Below are 22,394 nucleotides of genomic sequence, written 5' to 3'. Positions count from 1 at the left end.
ACTTCGTCATAAATACAGAGATAGCATTTAGTCTACCTAAGCCATGTTGGTCAAACTCCGTTGCGAGCTTTCGTGTCGGATATGGTGGGCCGTAGACACATTCTTCAACTCCTCCAAGCGCTCACGCAACTGCGGCACGTCTCGTAAGTTCTTCTCCAACATAAGTCTTTCCTCTTCAAACTTGAGTCGCCGGCTAGCGTCCAAGGGCCCGAAGAAATAGCCTCCCTCGCCGTCAAGCTTCAACAAAAGATTGTGGAAATGCCAGAGGGCTGGTCTGTGTGCAACAGAAATCAAGGAAATTCCAATCTCTTGCGCATGCTGGTACATAAACTGTTCCATACTAGGAGTGACAGCAGAAGTGCACTCGTCCAAAACGGCAAACTGAGGCTGGTGGTAATACAAACGAGCCATGGCCAAGCGTTGCTGGGCTCCGGTAGACAATTCTTCTTTCCAGTTCTTGACTGCGTCCCAATCAGAGTCGGACTGAAGTAAGTCCCCAAGGTCCAAGATATCCAAGATATTTTTCAAGTCCTTGTCTGTTTTGCCATGCTTGTTTTGCTTGTACTCCTCTAAAGTATGCGGATATGTGATTTGTTCACGTAACGACCCTTTACAGAGATAGGCCCTTTGAGGCAAGTAAAACATGTTGTCGGATGTAGGAATAGTTATGTGGCCCTCCTTGCAAGGCCACAAGCCACCTAACATTCTGAACATGGATGATTTACCTGCTCCGTTAGGACCGGCAATAAGCAAATGCTGACCCGGTTTGATGCTAAAGCTGAGGGACTCTATAAGTGTCACATCGGCTGGGGTGACTAGACGAACGCGATCAAAAGTAATTTCATTTCCATAAGTGACAGTGCCAGTAGAAGATTCACTAATGTTGCCCAATCGCTTTTGCTTGATCGTGTTCAACGCTTTCTGGATAGAGGTCACTCGAGAAGCATGGCCGACAACTTGAAGCAAGTATTTTCTCGAATAGATCAACCGGTCAATGGAATCGGATGCACTCAAGAGCAATCTTCTGTTCGTAATAAAGTCACTTGTGGCATTTGGATCTTCAGCTTTGCCGAAATACTTGTTGATGAAAACAGGAGCAGAGCACAATACTAGACCAGCGGCGCCCCAGAAGTACTTGACAATAAATGTCTGCGCTATTTCGTGGATTGCTCTCTTAGAATACTCGATCTTCAAAAACCTCTCAAGCTGGTAGTAACAGTAATCAACATAATCCAACTCCCGAGGATGACCTCTCAAGAATGCAATTTCCTCGTTGTTTGCAACAACTTTAGAGTGTGCCGATCGAAGCTGGCCTTCAAGACTGGCCCGTTCGGAGGCCAATTTGGCAAAAGGAGGAGAAAAGAAACGGAGAATCGTCGTGGAAAAGTGGGTAAGTAAACCAAGAGCCAAAGTACCCTCTCCACTTCCCACTCCACTTCTTGAAAGTTCTCTGGCGCACAAAAACAAGTCCAAACTAGGTTTCAAAAGTTGGCCCGGAAGACTAGCCAAGGCCTGCGCCAATCTTGATACGTCTGTAGAGATTCTCTGATCTGGATCCTTAATGTCGCTATCCGCTGATTGGAGAAGCGCATAATAGTTTGGGTCTAGGTTATCTGGCAAATAATCATGAAGAATGCTGTCGTTGATGTTCCTTCTCAAACTTTGGCGCATTTTCTCTTTGGTCCAATTAAGCAAAGCATTGACAAAGGATGCTGGAATGCCCAAAAACATCCAAAAGGCCAAAAGACGAGCAAACTTTCGTAGCCTCTTCGTTACGAGAGCACCGACAAGTTTACCGTCTAAACTGGCAACTTCAATGGTTAAAAATGCTCGAGCAACAAGAAGCACAATATGGCCAGCCAAGTAACCAACAACGGAGTCGGAAACGCCAGGAACGGCAGATTTTAGTAGAGTCTTCAAATCATTTCTCGAGAGCCTTGGGGTTTTCTTCTCTTTTGCCTTTTCTTCTGTGCTTTCTTTGCGGACTTTTTTATTGGAAGTCGATGTGGCTCCAGTAAAGGCCGCAATGAAAAGTAGGAGATAGGAAATGTTTAAAAGAATGGGCCGTTTGGATTTGTAAGCGTTGACTATGCTCCTGGCATAGGAATCCGAGCGGCTTTTGGAGAAATGGCTCATTTCGTTCGGAATGTGACAGAAAAAGGGCAAGGACAAGTATGATAATAGCCCAGTTGCTACTGTATATGCGCATATAGATGATGTGGGGAGCGCATACCGAGGAAAAAGCGGAGTAGAGAAAGGCCGAGGAATTTATACACTCCACGTCAAAGAAGAAGTTGAAAATTTGGAAGAGACATAGAACTGCTCAAGCCAACAAGTAGTAGATGACTTACATACAACAACACAACATCAGCATACATTAACTAGGAACATGCAACCACGGAACCAGAACTATCATGTGACAGTGCTAAGATATGAAAGTCTATCCAGATGAAACACAAAACATCATCAAGGTTAGCGCCAAGACGAAAATACCATTTTCTAGGGTATGCTGTAAATGTCAGAAACCCTATTCGCCCAATAGAGTCTGGAACTCTGCCTTAGAGTCGGCGATTTTCGATTCCAAATCGCGAATGCGCTGAAAGTAAAACGTGTTGGCTAGATCCGTGGTGTTTTTGCAACTTGGGTACTGCTCGAGCATGGCGTTGTAAAGTTCCCTTATCTGGAGTCCAGAAGGCGCGTTTGAGAGGGGAAATTCTTCCAACTGTCGGGCTAGCGCCGTGCTTTTATGCTGAAACCACTTTTCTCCAAAGTCATCGAGATTGCTCGCAAGAACGTCTTCAGGTGCTATAAGGCCTGCTGTATGAAGGAGTTGGGTTAGGAGAAGCAAGTCTCTGTCTGTATACGACTTTGGGTCTGTCACGGTGTCTTTTGGCGGAGTAGTCATGTATGTGTCTAGCTATTTAAGAGACGACATGGAGAGAAGCCATGTATGTAGGTGCAGGAACTCCACATCCAATATAGCTACAGATCACGAGGCGATAACATAATCAGCATGGGTATAGAGTGAGTGCCAAAGCTTTTCTTCTCCTCTTCATTGTTCCCGTCTTTCTTCCATATTATCTCCGCCTGTCCCGGATGCTAAACATGCTTCTCCTAAACATTGAACCTGCAGATGACAAGGGACCCAGGTACATACGCGCAGATCACTACAAGAAGGTGTCATTTGGGTTCCGGATTATGTCTAATCTCTCGCCTAGCTTCAACACTCGTTTTGCTAGCATTGGGATTGCCACAGATGCAGACGCCGCTCGCCCGCCAAAGAAACCAGCGAAAAAGCTGTATCCGGCGAGCTTGTATCCGGAAAACTACCATCGTGAAACTGCCACAACTCCTTCGCGGGCGCCTGTTCTTTCGACAGCGAAAAGGGCCGTCTCCAGACACTCGAATCCTCTCAAGCAAATCAACTCGAGCTCCACGGCCACAAAGCGCCACTTGAACCGTCCCTTGGCCGAATCTGCCGATCCTGAAACCCAATCTCCATGTAAATCCAAGCCTCGGAAAGCTCCTGACCTACTGCAGTGTTCGTTTATGAAAGAAACATCTTCGTCACGGAACAGACAGGCTCTAGCAGAAAAACAGGCTAGGCAAGCTGAAAGGAGTCTGATCCAGACCAGAGCCGCATCCCACTCAGAAATATATAATAGGCGTCCAGGACATCTAGGAACAAAGAAACGTCTTTTTCCGAAATCAGCAAAATCAACTGACCTTGCATTGCTAGCAACCAAAAATTCAAATGTTCCTGAACATACTTCCCCACGGCATGTGTCTACAGCATACACCAATCGCGATAAAGAAGACGTTTACGCCCGGCTTTATAACAATGCGTTGAAGCTGAAAACAAGATTGGATAAATCACGCAACACGTCAAACCGTAGGCCATCTTCTAGAAGTCGATCGCCCAACTGTCCCTCTATACCTTTAGAGGCAACAATGTTTGATGGATCCAGAAGTATGGATAGCAGGAAACCGTGGACAGTCAATGACGTATACCAAATCATATTTGCGGCAGACCCGCTGATTTTTAACGAAACAAACTCTCTGGATTTCTCTATACCCCCTGTGGCAGGTACGGACCCACGCCAGTTGTTGGATTCAACAGAAGGCGCTGCTCTCAGTATATTCGAGCGCGGTGAATTAATGCGCAAGTCTAATGTATACTATCTTCCAAATCTTGGAAGTGGAAGGGACGAAAGCTCTATAAACATCAGCAGCTTCAAGAATAACTACGGGTTCGATGATTTAGAAGGCAATTACGTTATACACCAGGGTGATCACATTGAATATCGTTACGAAATCTTGCGGATTCTAGGGACTGGATCTTTCGGAAATGTTGTTCTCTGCGCTGATAGAAAGTATCAGAATCATGTCGACAGTCGCAAAGTGGCCATCAAAATCATAAAAAACGAATTAGATTGGTCATTGCAAGCTGTAAGTGAAATCAAACTACTCAAGAGTTTGAATACACCACCACATGCGTCTCAATATATTATGAACTATTGTGATCATTTTCATTTTCGTGGGCACATGTGTATCGTTAGTGAAGTGCTTTCATTGAATCTCTACACATTTTTGGAGCTCACATCATTTAGCGGAGTTCGGCTAGCATTACTACGCAAATTTGCACGAGATATATTGCGTGGACTAAGCTTCATTCATGATACGCATATTATTCATTGTGATATAAAACCGGAAAATATCATGATTAAGCTTCCACCATATTATGACCCTAACCAGACCAGCATATCTGATTTCCTTGTTAAAATCATCGACTTCGGTTCCTCCTGCTATGAGAACGAAACATCATATTCGTACATCCAATCCAGATTTTACAGAGCACCAGAGGTTATTCTCGGTGCACAATACGGCTCAGAAATTGATATATGGTCCTTTGGTTGCGTTATTGCCGAATTATTTTCCGGCACTCCACTTCTTCCTGGGAAATCGGAATTGGAGCAGATGGGTCTTATTTTAGAGATGTTTGGTGCTCCATCATGTACTCACATCATCAACGAACGTAAGCGACTTATGAGGCAAGTTAAAATAGCACGCTCAAAAGGATTAAGTGATCCGCTTGTTTCAGATCCCTCGCTGTTGCTTTCGAAAGGGAAACCACCAGTTGATGAAAGGAAAATCAAAAAGACCCTTCTCTACTCACTTTTCAATCTTGAGGGAAAGCTAAATCTCAAGTTCCTCAACACACAGCTTCAATCGGTTTCACACAAGACAAGCGCGCCGAGTCCATTCAAGCGCACCATCAAACCCAATTCTAAAAGCATAGAAGTGGCTTTAAGGCTCCACTCGTCGCAAGAGGACCGCAACGACGTCAGCCACTTCTCCAAATTTTTGCATAGTATATTTAGGTTCGAGAGAGAGACGAGGGCCACTGCCACAGAACTTTTAGGCCATGTCTTTCTCAATGAATAGAAACAAAATAGAACATCCTTTCATCGTCTGTCAATATCTACTCTAAAGTCTTGCTAGTGTGTCTTTTGTTGCTTGTCCATCTGGTACTGTTCCTAGTCGCACACAGATTATCATGCGCGCATGTATCATGGGTTATCTCTTCACATGCTCTCTGATCCCCACTCAGGTTTTACTTCTTTTCATCCATCATGAGTCATGAGAATCACGAGCATTCATCCCGAAGAGCAAGGATGATGTCATCTCTATATAGTTACAGCAGCGGCGTGGCGGATTCTCGTCCTGGATCCGCGCGAGGTATCGCTGCTGGAACTGCTGCCAGTCTTCTTGGAATGGGCATAGAGCACCTAGACAGAAATAGCGAGGACAGTCTTCGCTTGACAGACGAGGAATTGGATCCTGCGCTTCTGTCGGGAGAAAGCCACGGCAGATCCAAGGATCACAGGACTAAAGAAGAGAAAGAGCAAGGCCATTTCATGGACAGGTTTATGGAAAGATTGCTTCGCCATACTATAGCTGAGGATTCGGCAGAGCTGGAACAGCTTCTGAGTAGAATCAATGATCCATCAAGAAGCGGGAAGCCGCAGCTATCCTTTCGCATTTTTGCCTCTAACATGAAGCAGTTGAGTGCCCAGATGGGTACATTTTTCCGTCTCCAATATGGCTTGATCCATGTACTCACATGGAGAAAACCGACAAAAACTCTCACCTGCTTGGTGGTCTACACTGCAGTATGTTGCTGGCCTCATTTGGTTGTGGCATTTCCGTTACTATTTTTGCTATTTGGTGTGATCATTCCAGCGCATTTATATCGCCATCCATTCCAGAGACCAGAAATACTTCCTGTAAAGAAACGAGGCGAGTCGTTTTTGGATTTCTTGAACAAATCGGATGACCATAGTGTTGTTTTGGACCTTTTGAACGAGCCCAAAGATGGATTTCTGGACACTCAGTCCATCAACAGCTCATCAACTTCTGTCTCTTACGCCTCTACTCCTTTAACACTTTCTTCCGCTTCGGAGAAGACTACACCGGAAGAATTGCGAAAGAAGGATAAATCCAAGTACGTGAAGTCACAAGTTTCAATGCTTATGAATATGCGGGACTTGCAGAACTTGACCACAGACATTCTCGAAGCAATGGAACAAGCAAAGCAACTCTCTACAAATATCGTGGGTTTCAAAGATGAACGACTCACAACATTTGTGTTTTATGTCACAATTGCAGTCACAAGCGTTGTTTTATTGTTGGGCAAGTATATTCCATGGCGAGCGATTTTCATTTTCTCAGGCTGGGCTGGGCTTATTTTGTGCCATCCCAACACAAAGAAGTACCTTGTTGGGTTTGGAAACGCGAAAAGCAGTAAAGCTACCGAGAAGAAAGAGCCGAAACAACTTTTTCTCGACACATTCGACTCGCGCAGCATCATTGTGGATGACGAGCCTGAAGTGAGAGTGGTGGAAATTTACGAATTGCAAGCACGCAATATCTTGAGGCGCAAATGGAAACCACATGCGTACTCCAAAAGATTGTTCGACTGGAAAGATCCTGTGAGAGTTGCAGGAAAACGACCACATGGCGTCGACAATCTTAGCAAAGTATTACCTCCACCGGAATGGAAGTACGACTTTGGCTACGCTAATAACTGGCACATTGACATTGAGCCACAGACTTTCTTGTGGCAGAGGGGGATTGACATGCAGCACTTGGAATGTCCTTCAGACGAAACAGAAGGTTGGATATACGACAAGCTCCCTGCGGATGACGATATCTCGACCGAATTCAGAAGAAGACGTCTATTCCGCGAGTGTTTCCGATATGCAAGGCCAGTGCCCCGTTTTAGTGTAGGTACATAGAAATGTAATCTATAAAAAAGGGCATTGAATGATTCATCGACTACTAAAAAGGTACTTTCCTCTCATTGTTTCTTTTCTTTTTGCCATCGCCATGATTTGCCAATTCTTCACGGCTATTTTTTTGCAAGGTGTTCCACGTCAAATGCGCACCATCAACTTGCATACAAGTGTATACGTAGCTTTAACGTGAGCAGCTTCTATCTCTTAGCATCTTTGTTCTGGATCGTCCAACACTCTTTCAATGGATAACTTCTCGCTGAAAGTTCGGGTGTTCGATGCGTTCCCCAAAGTGGCGCCCGAAGCTTCTGTGCGATCGCAACGTGGCGGTTTTTCCACCATCCTCACCGTTTTTTGCGGCTTGTTGATCATATGGATCCAGATTGGAGGATATCTCGGCGGCTACATCGACAGGCAATTCTCTGTGGATAACGAGACGCGAAAAGACCTCAACATCAACTTGGACATGGTTGTGGCCATGCCATGCCAGTTCATTTCGACAAACGTGATGGACATCACTAGCGATCGATACTTGGCCGGGGAAGTGCTCAACTTCCAAGGAACAGGCTTCTACGTTCCTGAGTTTTTCGCTCTCAACAGAGAAAACAATGACTATGACACCCCTGAACTTGATGAAATCATGCAAGAGACTCTCCGGGCAGAATACGGCATTGCCGGTGCTCGGGTCAATGAAGATGCGCCAGCGTGTCATATTTTCGGCACCATTCCAGTGAACCATGTACGCGGCGAGTTCTTCATTGTGCCAAAGGGAAGCATGTATCGGGATCGGCTGCTGATTGATCCCAAGGCATATAACTTTTCGCATGTGATTTCGGAATTCTCGTTTGGTGACTTTTACCCATTCATTACCAACCCATTGGACTTCACTGCAAAGGTGACAGAAGAGAATCGCCAGGCCTACAGGTACTTTGCCAAGCTTGTGCCTACGCACTACGAAAAACTTGGCTTGGTTGTGGACACCTACCAGTATTCGCTTACAGAAATCCACAACGTTGACCACAACCGGGGCATCCCGCCACCAGGAATCTTCTTTGATTACTCGTTTGAGCCGATCAAGCTCACCATCAGGGAAAAACGTATTGGTTTTTTCGCATTTGTTGCGAGGCTCATGACCGTTCTTTCAGGCTTGCTTATAGCTGCAGGCTACTTGTTCCGATTGTATGAAAAGTTGTTGGCGCTCTTGTATGGTAAAAAATATGTCGAGAGAGACACCGAAAAAAGACTGGGAGGGCTCCTCGATAAGCTGTTTGCAGAAAAGAACATTTGAGATTGCAATCTGCTATTCATAGCAGTGCAATCGCCGCTACAGCTCAAAGTGTATATTATAGTATAGGAGAATGTGGAATGGCTATGACGTCCCATTTTTTTTTATGTTCAAAGTGGAGAATAGGTAGAGGATGTGAAGGAATAATCGACTTTTCTTTGATTCTTCTTATCAATTTGAGTGTATAATGTCTACGATTTTTATTCCAAGATTAAGTATTTCAAATTCAAGATTCAAATTATGTTTGCAATTATCAAATTTTCTTTTTTTGTTATTTTCGAAACTTTTTTTTTTTTAGCCCCCACTTCTACTACACTATTAATTTGTTGTAGTCTTAACCAACAAGTTAAAGGACGACGATAAGCCTCTGTGCAGGAAATCCGGCCCGTTTATGCCACTGCACCCAACAAGGAAAGTGATTCCGAGTCAACTAACGTTCTCTTTTTTTCCATCTTCTTCCCACTGTTTTTCTGATCCAGTTCCGCCTCTCATTTTCATATGGAAAATGAGACATCATGCAAGCTCCTCCAAAAAAGAAAATCCGCAGATCCCGTTTGGGCTGCCACAGATGCAAGCGTTTAAAGATAAAATGCACAGAAGAAAGACCAGCATGTGCCGCTTGTCTCAAAGGTAATGTCCAGTGTGACTACTCGCTCAAGTTGACATGGGGCGGCCGCCCATTCAAAAACAAAAAGGGTTCGAAGTCTCCCAACTCTGAGTTTGTGCTGCCGCAAACTGCTTCTCCATTGGGTACCCTAACCTTTGTCTCTGGATATGACGGCGCCTCTACTTCAAGTATGGGAAAAGCGCATGCAAACGCAGCATCGTGGCCAATGGCAAAATCGGAATCGGAGCCTATGCCTAAGACACAGCCAATGCCGCAGTTTCTGTCTTTAAATAATACTCCAAACCCTATAAAAGTCAAGACCGAGGATGTTGGTGGACCCAATTTAGGTGACTTTGCAATCCCGAGATCACCTACTCTTTCCCAAATGCTAGATAAAGATCTAGCCTCGGCATCACGGGCCCTTGACTCGTTCAACCAAAGCCATGGACAAGTGAGTCTCCGAAATTCAGAACTTCTCACCAGTCTCATAGACGGACAACAAGATACACTGGAGAACTATCCCATGTCTGAGAATCAAGTGCTTGTGAACGCCAAAAATGAAAGTGATCTGAAAAACCTGAACAATGTCGAAAGCGGGCGTCTGAATGGGCACAAGGATATCAGAATACAAGATCTTGTGTTTTCAGCTAAAACCAGCCCTGAAGTGCAAGCAAGGACTCCGTCAGATTTTCATCTGTCCGAGACTCTGGATTCGCAGGATCCTTATGCCAAAGATATCGCATGCATCGAGTCACTTATTCCAGAACAGCCGAGATCGCCGTATTTCTCTGATTTCCTCAGCTCCTTTCCCAAATCTCCTGGTGTTCTACCCAATAGATCACCAGAGTCTTTATCATATGAAGAGGAGGTAACACGCTCTATTCCAAATGAAACTAGTGTAGAAGATCCAGAGAATATGAGCGAAGAAGACCACGCAATGGCAGTGCTTAATTCAATTCCACCGGCTTTGATGCCGCTTCCGGAAATATTATTGAATGTACCATACTATCGTCAGCTTTTACACTTTTGGATCAATGTGGCTTCGAATAACTTGGTGCCAGCACCATCCCACATTTACAGAGATAATCCTTTCAAAGTCATTTTGCCCCAGATGGCCATGCATTACGACGGTATCCTCACTACGATTCTAGCATTTTCTGCCAAAGTACGGCAGTCCTTGGACCCTAATGGCGTCAGCCAGCAACCAATCATTGACCAGCTTCTTGGGCGATCATGTAACGAGCTTCTTCGACAGCTCCAAGATAAAAACGAAGCTACGTCAGACAGCACGTTGGCTATTATTCTTCTATTGTCAGGTTATGAGACGGTTTCGTCCAACGACTTTGAGAAGCACAGGACACATAATATTGGTGCTAGTGAAATTGTATCTGCCAGAGTTAGCAAAATGGTTGGAACAGCAAACGAAGATAGCACTGGTGCGCAGATTCTGTCATGCTTTTCTTTGTCACATCTGCGAGACGAAAGTGATATCGCCTACTTCCTCATGCGCTGGTTCGCTTATATGGATATACTTGGGGCTCTTGCAGCTACTAAGGGCCGTGATAAATACTTGCGAGCGTACAAGAACAGAGGGAAGTACTCTCCAATTCAAAATGTCTTTGCAAATGATAGCAATGGCACGTCCAGCACAGACCCAAAGAGAGACATTGACTACTTTGTGGGTTTCGATACTAAGCTTTTTCGCCATTTTGTCAATATTTCTTTGCTTATTGACGAAGTGAACAGATACTTGGCTGAGCCTGATGCACGAGCGGATGCGATCCCACTGTACATTATAGCCAATGGACTTGAAATAAAGCTGCAGCTCATGAAAGATTATGAGTACGGCGAAGAGCGAAGAAGCACCATAATGGACGAGCTTATTGAAGCGAAGCTCAAATTCAAAAAGCCACCCAGTCCTACGAGCTCCAAAAATGTCAAGGATTTGGTTCACGACGACAATATTTTACGTGCTACAAACAAGGTGTTTTTCGACGCCGCACTCATGAATCTTTATCGGCGAGTTTTCAGGCTCCCGAGATCGTCAACTATAGTCCAAGATTTGGCTACAGAAATGGCTGAGATCTTGGAATACGGCATTGAACTGACATCTCCTGCTGAAATCTGCTCTATTTTCTGCCACTTTTGTGCTGGATGTGAGACACTAGATCCGGAGAAGAGACAATTTTACTTCAATCGCTTTTCAAAGCTTTCAATTGCGGGGAACATCAACGCTATGAAGAGTTTGCTAATAATGCAGAGATGCTGGGATACTGGAGAGGATTGGCTTACTGCCGCAAACGTTTTGGACATTGATGTTGTTCTCTTATAATTGGCGAAACATGTTGAATTCTCCTCGTATACACTTGAGATATGAGAATTATGGGTCCGTGAAGAAAAAAAACAAACATTGATTTGAAAAATTCAGACAATTTTCACGTCAAGGATGAATATAACGGTGAATACTATTAACGAACTGACGAATACGCGAGTCCAAGATTGTAGCTAGCACAAAATTTGACTAAGTATATTAATTGAATGTTCAAAACACACAATAGTCAGTCTACTTCCTTCTCAAAGTAACTACTCTTCACAATAAAAAAATCTATTTTAAGGACGCAATTTGCCTTTTCTGAAGAGTATTTCTAAGTATACTGTACTTTTGTGACGCGTAACCTGCACACACCAGCTGGTCCATCAAGGCTCCATCTTCTTTTCGTGAACTTACTCTTTTCTGCCAACAATTCAGCTTTTCTATTTGTACATAACTGGACAGTAGTCCTTCCACTTATTTTTGTTCATACTTTCCCTTGCATTGTAAACATTTGCAAACCAACATGCTAGGTCCTGAGGAATTGGAAGAGCTTAGGAAAGACATTGTCCTAAGCCACACGGAACCTGGCAACTCCGAGGTTCAGACCCGTGTACTCATGAAATGCATTCAAGTGTTGTCGCTGGATGATCTTTCTGAGGATACGCACTTGTTTTGTAACAAGGATCTTCAGCCAATTTCTGGCCATACGCTTATCATGTTTTCGTTCCCAGGCCAAAAGAACAAGCAAAGCCGTATTGTCGAGCAGAAAATGGTGTCCAGCATGATGAGATGCAACGACTGTGTGCGGAGTTTCTGGCGGTGTTTGTCACAGATGCGTCAGCGGTTTGTTTTACTCCGAAAGATCCCCGTGGCTCAAGTGCAACAGTTTATGAACATCATCATTGCATGGCAGACACAACGGATTGCCCAGGATCTAGAAGAAATCCTTAAGGCTCCGCCAAATACTCCAGACAGCTTGAATAAGTTGTTGTATGACGCGCTATCCATTCCTTCTATGGTAAGGAAAGATAGTGCTATGCGGCCTGAAATTGAAAGACTCATAGACATGGTAGCTGATGATTCTACCGTGTCGCAACATTTACTTCCTGCAGTGGTTACTTATCTCGTGGAAGGTAACCCGAAGGAGTATGCTTTTGCAGAAAAAGTTTTGGCCAAGATCCCACTGGAGAACAGAACTTTGGATCCTCAAGTTATTGACGAATTCAACTACCACTTTTATCGCATACAGAACGCAAAATACTTTACTCCAGACCTTAGCTGTCGCTTTTGGAATATGTTAAAGTTGCTTCTTGATCATTTTCCTGCTACTGAAATTACAAGATTACTTAAACCTTCGGATTTGGAGGAAATGAGCTCTTTCACCCGAGTAAGACTTTTTCCTTTGATAAGAGTGCTATTCAATAATTTGATGGCATTGTTAGAGGCCCCGTTACCAGTTCTTTTGAAGGTACTTCAAAAATTCTTAGAGGTTTACGATGTGCGTTTTTGGCAGTTAGCTCCTGACTGCCACTACTTCAACATACTTGACACAGTCTTACCTAACACACACTTTCAAGCATATCTTCATGAAGCTGCGGTCAAATCGGATGCCAAGACTTCACTCTCCGATTTACTTGCTTGGATGTCGCCCCTTGTGGACAGTTTATCCGGATCCCAGAAACAAAGTGCGGCCATAAAGTTGTGTGACTTTTTGGTTCAGCGTGAGAAAATGGAAAAATCCAATGATAGATTTGATTCAGTAAACATTTTAACGCAGTGCTTCACCTTTGATCAGTTGAATCCCTTGGAAACTTCAAAGCAATCTGAAACCTCCATTCATTTGATGAGAATGAGAGATGCCAGGCTGACTGTTTCTAGTCATGCGGAATACTTCATTACATTGGCAAAGAAAGATGTTGACGTGATGTCGGCGGCTCTTAATCTCATATGTTGTGCCTTGCGATATGATATTTTTGTTGCAGCCAATAACTCTGCCGTGATACAGCATAGTGAAATACCTGCATTACCTGATTTTGCTCCCAAATTGTGGGAAGAGTTGACCAGATTTTCGTTCACTAAATCATATCTGGTTTCGAAAATCTTAGAATCATTCACAGACGCCCTGTCGATTATCATATTCAAAGAGAAAAAGAGTGATCAAGGCTCAAAAGAGTTGAATGCTTCTATAAAAATTCATAACCGCGAGTGTGAGAAGCTTTCAGCTCAAATATCTAGCGTTCTAGACAAGATTTCTTTGGCAGATCCAGATGAACTCAAAAGTATCATAAATGAAAAGGAATGTCTGGTTGCCCTCTGGAGCTGCTTATTATCTCCTTCCATAAATCAATCTGCGTTGAATGTTATCTACCAGGTTTACGATGCAGAGGGCCGTTATGAGGCGATTGAGAGCATATTTGGGCATGCTTTAAAACCAAATATCAATGCTGTCGTTACATCCCTTTCTCATATTGCTGAACTCAAGGTATATGAAACATGTCCGAAGACAATGAGAATTCTCATGGATGTTATCAGGGCACTTATGAACCCATTATCCGGCATCTTGACCACACAGGCCGAGAAAGCTAATGACTGTAAAGATGAGTTGAAGTCTTTATGGAAAGCAAGTTGGTCTTTTTTGGTTATGGTGTATCAACAAACCCTAATTTGGGCTGGGCTCTATCATCTTGAGGATTTGATAGAATTTACCCGTGATACTCTAGATACTAGTCACTTACTATTAGACTCATTCAGAGTTTTGTTGGATATTTTCAACGACCCAAGTGTTGCTGCTCCTCTCTTTAATGTTTTTATGGAAGCATTCCATTTTCTTATCGTCTGGCTTCGCTTGGGGGATACTTCACTTTTGAATTCTTGTGTTGATATCGTATTCAAGGGTTTCGACTTTGCTAAGGAGTTGAATGTGAATGTGGACAAATCTTTTCTTATCATGTTTGCGAAGTACGGAGCCAAGGCCAAAAAGTTCAATAATAAGCTCACTGAACAACAGAGAAATGAAATTTTAGCTAAAGCTAGTGAATTCGACGCTCCTTTAGTTCAATATGTGATTGACGAAGTCGCCAGAGAACGTGCAGGTAAAATGAATGCTTCCTTGGCTCTGACTAAGTCTCAATCTCCATCTATTTCACCCGGTGCCACTTATGCATACCAAAGCAAACCCAAACAACCTAAGCAGCTGACTCTATCAAGATTTGGTGTGATTACTAGCACACCTCCTGTTGCTCCACCACCACCCAAGCCTTTCAAATATAATAATTTGGAAGCAATCAGAAATGAACTCAAATCCAATAGGACACCTTCAAAAGTCCCCGTTATCAACCCGGCACCACCAAGACCAGCCGGATTTAACCCTAAGCATGCCCCTGTCGTTGGTCGGTCATTAAATGCATTGAGACATAAGAAGGTGGAGTCTGACTCTTCAGATGACGACGAAAACGACGAGGATGTGGACATTTCAGACTTGTTTCTTGACTCTAAAAAGAAGACTAAGATTACAGAACTTGATATTCATGGTAGACCAGTGGTGAAAATGGCTGCTCAAAAGAAGATTGACAACAAAAGACAAGAAGAAGAAAGAATGCGGTTGCGTCTAAATGTGAATTTGAAACCACTCTACTCCACGATTTTAAAATGGAATTACAACAGCAATAGCGAATTCCCAACTGATGAAAGAGACATTTATCAGCCAATTAAAAATACATACACTTCGGCGAAAGAATACGTTAGCATGATTGAGCCTCTTTTAATGCTCGAGTGTTGGCAGGGAATTCAGTCGTCCCGTGTAACAGGGCAAGAAACACCTTTCGATTTGCTTGTTGGTAGCAGAACCACATGCGATGGTTTTTTTGATGTATACGCATCAATCAAAAAGACAGATTTGGCTACACGCAAAATTGGCGATACGGACTTGTTGGTACTTGGGTACGTTGCTGATAAAAATATGAATGATCCTCGGTCTATATCATCATATCTCAAGAATCCAACTTCTCAGACATGTTTAGCAAAAGTTAAAGAGATTAAGTCCGCAAATGCTGATTTCAGTGATCTTACAATTCGCGTCTATCCACAAGGTTCCATGATGGGGATATTGACTCCAAAATCTGTTATCGTTGCAATGAAGGTCATGCCTATGATAACAGTGGAAAGAGAATACTCATCACTTAAAGGATTGCCATATTACGATTTGTGTGACGATATTCTTAAAGCCCGTCCGGCAAGCCCTGCAAACATTTCTGAGTCTGAAGCAACATCGATGTGCCAAAAGTTGAATGTCAATAAGTCCCAGGCAAAGGCTATCCTAGGCTCCTTTCAGAACGATGGGTTTTCCTTAATTCAAGGTCCACCTGGTACCGGTAAAACTAAGACCATCTTGGGAATTGTTGGTAATACTCTCTCGCACTCAAAGAAGTCCAATGTCATTGAGGTTCCAGGTGTAACCTCAAGTGACCACCATTCTGACAAAGAACAAGGCCCGAAAGTATTAATTTGTGCACCAAGTAATGCCGCGGTTGACGAATTGGTTGTACGTCTTCGCCAAGGTGTTCACAATGCAAAGGGAGAAGAAATGATCCCTAAGATTGTACGCTTGGGTCGGTCTGACGCTATCAACTCTTCAGTCAGGGACTTGGGTCTCGAAGAACAAATTGAAAAGCAACTAAAAGTTCGAAACATATCAGTTGTCATTGATCCGAACATTCGAACTGAGCATAACAAATGCATTGCTGAGAGAGATGAGATTCGTGAGAAATTACGCAGAGGTGACTTGGATGATGAAAAGATTGCCGCTTTGGAAACCCAACTTCGTGAGATTAATAAAAAACGAAGCGAATTAGGAAAGAGATTAGATGAACAGAGAGAGAATGCATCTATTGCTTATCGTACAAAAGAAATTGAAAAGCGTCAGCTACAGGCAAAGATCTTAAGTGAAGCACAGGTCATATGTTCGACATTATCAGGTTCAGCCCATGATTTCTTGGCTAGCATGTCTATGAAGTTTGACCAAGTCATTATTGATGAAGCATGTCAATGTGTGGAATTATCTGCAATAATTCCCTTGAGATACGGCTGTAAGAAATGTATTATGGTTGGTGATCCTAATCAATTGCCTCCTACCGTTCTCTCCCAAAAGGCTGCATCTTTCAAGTACGAGGAGAGTTTGTTCGTACGGATGCAGAGAACGAATCCAGAATCAGTCTACCTTTTGGATGTACAATACCGTATGCATCCTCAAATATCCAAGTTCCCAAGCGCTCAGTTTTACAAGTCTAAATTAACGGACGGGCCACACATGATGGAAAAGAACAATAGACCTTGGCATGCGGACTTTCCATTATCGCCTTATCGGTTTTTTGACATTGGTGGCAGGCATCAACAGAATGTGCAAACAAAATCGTTTTTCAACCCTCTGGAAGCCAAAGTAGCTCTCGAGTTAGTTGAAAAGTTGATGCAAATCTTACCTCAGGACAAGTTTAGAGGTCGAATCGGTATAATTTCTCCCTATAAGGAGCAAATCCGGACCCTCAAAGACACATTTGTGCGCAAGTACGGAAATCTAATCCTTAATGAAATTGACTTTAATACTGTTGATGGATTCCAAGGACAGGAAAAAGAAATCATTATCATGTCTTGTGTTCGTGCAAGTGAATCTGGTAGTGTTGGTTTTTTGAGTGATGTGAGACGTATGAACGTCGCTCTTACACGTGCAAGAACAACTTTATGGATCTTGGGAAATAAACAATCCTTGCGGAGAGATAAGATATGGTCCAAATTGATTGCAGATGCAGAAAGTAGGGACTGTGTTACTCTGGCTGAACCGGGGTTCTTGAAGCGGATATTCAAAACTGGTCAACCATCTCAAAGCACTTTCAATGCAAATGGAAGTCAGGAACTGCCTGAAACGGTCGTGGACAGAAAAAGAAAATTATCTTCTGTGGATGTCGCCTCTACTGAAGTCACGCCCAAACTTTCGAAATTGGATACGTCCACTCCAGGCAACTCAACGGTGGGTAATCAGGTCCCATCTACTTTGCCTAAACCATCGCATGCAGAAAACGCTGTGGACATTAGCTCGGCAAAACAAAACTTGTCACCTACTTTAAAAAAATCACACGAGAAGAAACGCGTTCCTTACATTTATAATGCTAAGCTGCTGTCAGCCCTGACAAGCAACAATGATACGAATAGAGGTTCCGCAAGCAACAGTCGTCCTTCCGAAAAAATAGCATCAACAGAAACAAAGGATTCCCCATTTACGCTGAGTTCAAACCGACAAACACCTAACATGGCCATTAGCAAGACGAGTTCTAGTAACGCTTCCGGTATAAATCCCACGAAGTCTGGCGTTTACATGCCCCCACAAGGACCGCGAAAGAGAGGTTCGAGCAGCAGTATCTTCATCAAGCGGAAACGGCCCACTTAGCCCTTTCCCTTATATTAATAAACATCATTATTCGCTTTTCATGCTCTTAGATCTTGGAGCATACAATCCCTCTTGGTTGTTTGAAGAGAACACCTTTGCAGGGGCAGTGGTAGGAGCCGTCGAAGGATGGTATCCAGCAGAAGTTATACGCATGCTGAGCCTGTCGTTGTTGATCTTCGTAGTAGCTAAATCTGTAATGGAACGGTCAACCGACGGAAGATGCTTCACAAAGTCATTATTACCTGTTAACTCGTCAATTGCAGTAGCTAATGCAGTTAGCTCCTGATGGATGATAATACCTAGCCAATTTGCTTTAGACGTTGCTGCTGAAACGTGTGTGTTGTTCGCTTTTTGGAGATCTTCCTCTATGAGACTGTAAGCTATTTTCAATCTTTCAATTAGCTCTTCCGTTCTTGGTTCGGAGCTGTTCAATATACTCATCACAAGACCTTCCTGTGAGGATAAAGTCTTACACGTGGACTTCCAGGCGATGCTCTGGTCATTATAGAAGGCGGACAAGCGTGAGGATTTTAGTGAGAGGTCTTCAAGAGCTTCAACCTTGTGTTTGAGGAGCTCTAATGTAGGCAGTAGGTTAATTTTCTCCGTAATGGTGTTCAGAAGATCATCTACATTCTCTTTGCTTGCAGGTTGCTTTGGCGGAAGAACGAAATTATGCACAAAGCCGTTAATGCCACTCTTCAAGCGCTCAAGACTTTGGGCTCCCCTAGAATATCCCAATTTATATGGTGAATTTGCCAAGGATACGGTATTAGGTGTACCGTCGAAATTGGTAGCAGTTGGAATCTCAAGTGGCTGGACGCCCATTGGATGACCATTAACGGGATTTTGAGCTCCATTAGTATCTCTAAGGTTGTTTGTTGCGGGATGGCTCTTTGAAAAATTATACGTTGCATTGTTGGTTGTGTTCTTTTCATCCAACAACGAAAATGTGGCATCCACCTTTTCCGACCGCAAAAACAGACTTAAGTCTTGCAGAGGAACGCCACTGAAGGTCAAATAGTCGGATATCACATCGCGACCTTTGCGTTCAAGTTCACGGAACCGATGTACGTATTTTGCTGATTTGCTTTCCAAAACCGAGCTTGTTTCGCCAATTTCTTTGGTGATGGCCGCTTTCTGTGCCTTTAGCGCAGCTATACGTTCTTCTAGTTGGTCAATTTCTGATTCAACCAGTGACTTCTTCCGTAAGAGACCTGCTAGTTTCGTTCCATATTTGCTATTTTCGCTCTTTATTGCACGCACACGTTGAAGTACCTTCTCGCGTCGCTTGTCCCATCGAGAGAAATCAGCAAGAAGCTCTTCTGCTATTTCTTTCTCACGAAGACTGACCTCGTTGAGCAGCAAACATGTTTCGGAAAGCTGGTCGAAATCCGATGCGAGAACAGCTCGGATGTGCGTGCAGTCATCTCCCTCAGACAAGAGTTCCAGATGTTCATGAATATGGCGTCTTATTTCTGTCACAAGGGCATCCTGGCGAGCTTGCAAGAATTCTCGTGGTTGCTGTTCAAAGCCGTCTGAGCCTTTGCTCCTTTTAGCTGAAAACGCAACTCCACGAAAGAACACGGAATCGCCAAGAGAATCTCCCATATTTGACATCATCGAGTCCTGGGGCGTTGTTTTCCACCCTAGTTTGGATGCCGAAATCTCTGCCAGACGAGTTGGCGTGAGCTCAAGTCTCTCCACAGCAGTAGGACTAACTGTGTTTGCGCGGATCCCCGTAGACAGCGAGTCAAGCGACTGGGAAAGAAAATCGTGCGGATCTAGACCATCGTCCGATGATTCTGGAGGAGCAAGATGTGTCAAGGGCTCGAGCAGTTCTCCCAAATTGATCAGCTCGAAACCTGAGGGCAACATGCGATAAGATATCGGTGCGAAATGTACAGATAAGTGCACAGTCTTTTATGCTGGACTCTACAAATATCCAGCCAGGTGGAAATGAAAAGCGATTCAACAGCTTGGATCTTGTTTTGTTTATTCTCCGTATAGCATGAAACTCGGAATTGGGATCCACAACTTTAGAAACTAGAACGTAAGGTTCGTATAAATTTCAAGCGCTTTCACCACATCTTGTACTATCTTGGCTATTCATACATTGTTCATATAGCAAAAGTCCTTGAAACATGGCACTTCAATGCTTTAATCTACAACTAAGCTTTCTGGAGCTTGGAGATTCTTTGTTTGCGTTACTTTTGTGAAAAGCCAGATGGCAAGCCATACAGCCCAAATTTTACTCTTGTTCTTTTCTCTCTTTTCTCTGTTGATTGCTCATCATCCTGATTTATCAGTGGTGATCTTCATATTCTGTTACACTGTCTTCCCCGGGCATGATCCATATCCTTTCAGAATGAAAAGTACAGTCTGTGAGTATTGGTACTTTGGCTTCCCGAGTTCACTACAGTCCTCAGAACACCTGATTTGTCGCCAATCATAAACATTTTCGTATTTCAGCGAATGAACACAAAGTTTAAGCTTTATTTCTGTATTCTGTCTGTATATACCGAAGCACCGCCAAAGAATATGTAACAGGAGACTCAAAGGATCCAGTTCATCGACGTAGAGCCTCTGACGAAGTATTCAAAACTCTCCATTATTCACTTTAACGTTCTATGGGTGCCTGAGATATCCTACACGCATAGTGGGGCCCATTCTTCATTGTTTTTGTCACCATTACCTTTACATATGTAATTGTAGTCCATGTCTGAATCCATAGCAGTTCCACAGCTCCTACCCTGAGATCTAAAAATCATTTAACGTCAAAACATTGGCTACCAGTGTCAGATCCACGGCATTGCGGAACTCCTCGAAACTCAACTTATTATCACCATCGCGATCGTTTTCCATAATCGTCTTGTCTACCACCTGCTGAAGCTCTGCATCCAGTAGATTTTTGCCAACCATCATCTTCATAACAATGAACAATTCGCCTGTGGCGATGAATCCGTCCTGATCAATGTCGTAAATCTTGAACGCAAACCTTAGTTTCTCGTCTCTGGATGTTTTCCCACTGAACGCAGAAAGTCCAGTAATAAATTCCTGGAAATCAATAGTACCATCGTTGTCCTCGTCAAACACATCCATAAGTCTTTGCGCCAATGGGTTCGACAGAATTCCGGGAATAGCCAAAAATTCATTCTTGTCAATCGTTCCGCTACCATCGCTGTCAAGTTTCATAAACCGTTTCCGCAAACGATCGATTTCTTCACGGTCAAAATTTGTTCCATCCATTAGGGAATCTAACACTTTAGATGACGCCAACCCCATTGTTGTCAGGTGTATCTTTGGTTTTAGTAGTTGAGTAAGTCCATTATCGCCGCACAAGACTATCAACGTATTGTCTGCAGGATGGTTGATTATTAGGTTTCTCTAGAAGCCTACTGAAGATACAAAAGATGTTCTGGAATATGTCTGAAATTGTTCAACGTGCCCAGACACGCTTAATTTCATGTTTCTATTGCTACTGACGCATATTTGGTTTGTGTGGTTCTGTAATGCTGAGAGTCCTATCACCGATATCCATCTCACCACCGCTCTGAAAATCAGCACATTCAAGACTTTGCATGCTTACAACTTTGGTGTGAATGAACCTGAGATATACAGTCCGCCATCCACAGGCAAAACTAAACCGTTCAAGTAGTTAGACTGTTTCGCACTCAAAAACAAAACGGCATTCATCAAGTCCTCCTTCTTACCAAGCCGTTTCCTTGGGTTCTGTTCGGCCATCACATCTCCAGCCATGTCTAAAACCCCCTGCGACATTCTGGTAGGAAAGAATCCTGGCGCCAAAGAGTTGACGGTGATATTGCGAGGGCCCAATTGTAAGGCCAAATTCTTTCCCATATGGGATACCCCAGCCTTGGAAGCTAAATAGCCATACACTCCGACAGGGTCACTAGCCACAAGAGATGCCACAGAAGACATGATCAAGATTCTCGAAGGATCTTCGTCTGTACCAGCGGCCTCAAGTAAAGGAGTAAACAATTTTATGGTGTGGAATACAGCAACGACATTCAAGTTCAAAATCTTCTTCACGGCGGAAACAGGATGATCCTCTAATGGGGCACCCCACGAAGCACCGGCATTGGCCACTAAGATATTCACCTTGTCAACCTTCTCTGACACTTGAGTGAAGAACTTCTCGCATTGGCCTTCATCGGCCAAATCAGCTGGAATTGCAATGACTTGTGTGTTGCTCGAATTGTCTTTGGCCACTTTCTCCAAGTAAGCCTTTGCCTCATCACACGCCTTTTGCTTTCTAGAAGTGATCACCACCGTTTTCGCTCCGTTGAGAACGTATGCCTCGGCTGTGTAAAGACCCAAGCCTCTCGTTCCGCCTGTCACCACAGCAACTTTTCCATTCACGTTATAATCAACCATGTTTCTGTTTCCGAAGCAATGGCTACTAGGAAAGTGTCGACTCTTATAGTAGATATGACCCT

The 22,394-nt window shown here is 43.6% G+C and overlaps 10 protein-coding genes across 10 annotated transcripts; 5 read left to right on the top strand and 5 right to left on the bottom strand. All coding sequences in view use genetic code 12, as the record gives it.

The window, feature by feature from the left end:
• Positions 1–36: 36 nt before the first annotated feature.
• On the bottom strand, positions 37–2,136 carry PXA2 (ATP-binding cassette long-chain fatty acid transporter; the record flags this gene model as incomplete). Its single annotated transcript, XM_002619510.2, has 1 exon — positions 37–2,136. The coding sequence occupies one exon, from the start codon at positions 2,134–2,136 to the stop codon at positions 37–39; it is 2,100 nt and encodes a 699-aa protein (XP_002619556.2).
• Positions 2,137–2,527: 391 nt separating this feature from the next.
• Positions 2,528–2,905, bottom strand: FOB63_000665 (uncharacterized protein; the record flags this gene model as incomplete). The annotated part of the gene is made up of 1 exon (XM_002619509.2): positions 2,528–2,905. The coding sequence occupies one exon, from the start codon at positions 2,903–2,905 to the stop codon at positions 2,528–2,530; it is 378 nt and encodes a 125-aa protein (XP_002619555.2).
• A 191-nt stretch (positions 2,906–3,096) lies between these two features.
• FOB63_000664 (uncharacterized protein) lies at positions 3,097–5,445 on the top strand (the record flags this gene model as incomplete). The annotated part of the gene is made up of 1 exon (XM_002619508.2): positions 3,097–5,445. One exon carries the CDS (start codon positions 3,097–3,099, stop codon positions 5,443–5,445), a length of 2,349 nt encoding a protein of 782 aa, XP_002619554.2.
• Positions 5,446–5,633: 188 nt separating this feature from the next.
• On the top strand, positions 5,634–7,298 carry FOB63_000663 (uncharacterized protein; the record flags this gene model as incomplete). Its single annotated transcript, XM_002619507.2, has 1 exon — positions 5,634–7,298. The coding sequence occupies one exon, from the start codon at positions 5,634–5,636 to the stop codon at positions 7,296–7,298; it is 1,665 nt and encodes a 554-aa protein (XP_002619553.2).
• Positions 7,299–7,539: 241 nt separating this feature from the next.
• Positions 7,540–8,583, top strand: FOB63_000662 (uncharacterized protein; the record flags this gene model as incomplete). Its single annotated transcript, XM_002619506.2, has 1 exon — positions 7,540–8,583. The coding sequence occupies one exon, from the start codon at positions 7,540–7,542 to the stop codon at positions 8,581–8,583; it is 1,044 nt and encodes a 347-aa protein (XP_002619552.2).
• Positions 8,584–9,095: 512 nt separating this feature from the next.
• Positions 9,096–11,519, top strand: ZCF32 (Zcf32p; the record flags this gene model as incomplete). Its single annotated transcript, XM_002619505.2, has 1 exon — positions 9,096–11,519. The coding sequence occupies one exon, from the start codon at positions 9,096–9,098 to the stop codon at positions 11,517–11,519; it is 2,424 nt and encodes an 807-aa protein (XP_002619551.2).
• Positions 11,520–12,024: 505 nt separating this feature from the next.
• SEN1 (putative DNA/RNA helicase) lies at positions 12,025–17,937 on the top strand (the record flags this gene model as incomplete). Its single annotated transcript, XM_002619504.2, has 1 exon — positions 12,025–17,937. The coding sequence occupies one exon, from the start codon at positions 12,025–12,027 to the stop codon at positions 17,935–17,937; it is 5,913 nt and encodes a 1,970-aa protein (XP_002619550.2).
• A 27-nt stretch (positions 17,938–17,964) lies between these two features.
• FOB63_000659 (uncharacterized protein) lies at positions 17,965–19,812 on the bottom strand (the record flags this gene model as incomplete). The annotated part of the gene is made up of 1 exon (XM_002619503.2): positions 17,965–19,812. The coding sequence occupies one exon, from the start codon at positions 19,810–19,812 to the stop codon at positions 17,965–17,967; it is 1,848 nt and encodes a 615-aa protein (XP_002619549.2).
• Positions 19,813–20,694: 882 nt separating this feature from the next.
• Positions 20,695–21,219, bottom strand: CNB1 (calcineurin regulatory subunit B; the record flags this gene model as incomplete). Its single annotated transcript, XM_002619502.2, has 1 exon — positions 20,695–21,219. One exon carries the CDS (start codon positions 21,217–21,219, stop codon positions 20,695–20,697), a length of 525 nt encoding a protein of 174 aa, XP_002619548.1.
• A 300-nt stretch (positions 21,220–21,519) lies between these two features.
• Positions 21,520–22,332, bottom strand: FOB63_000657 (uncharacterized protein; the record flags this gene model as incomplete). The annotated part of the gene is made up of 1 exon (XM_002619501.2): positions 21,520–22,332. The coding sequence occupies one exon, from the start codon at positions 22,330–22,332 to the stop codon at positions 21,520–21,522; it is 813 nt and encodes a 270-aa protein (XP_002619547.2).
• Positions 22,333–22,394: the final 62 nt, after the last annotated feature.

This window comes from Clavispora lusitaniae (genome assembly GCF_014636115.1).
Source record: "Clavispora lusitaniae strain FDAARGOS_655 chromosome Unknown tig00000003_pilon, whole genome shotgun sequence".
In the NCBI taxonomy this organism is placed as follows: Eukaryota; Fungi; Ascomycota; class Pichiomycetes; order Serinales; family Metschnikowiaceae; genus Clavispora; species Clavispora lusitaniae.
The sequence above is the reverse complement of the archived record's forward strand: the minus strand, read 5'-3'. Positions and strand labels throughout refer to the sequence as shown.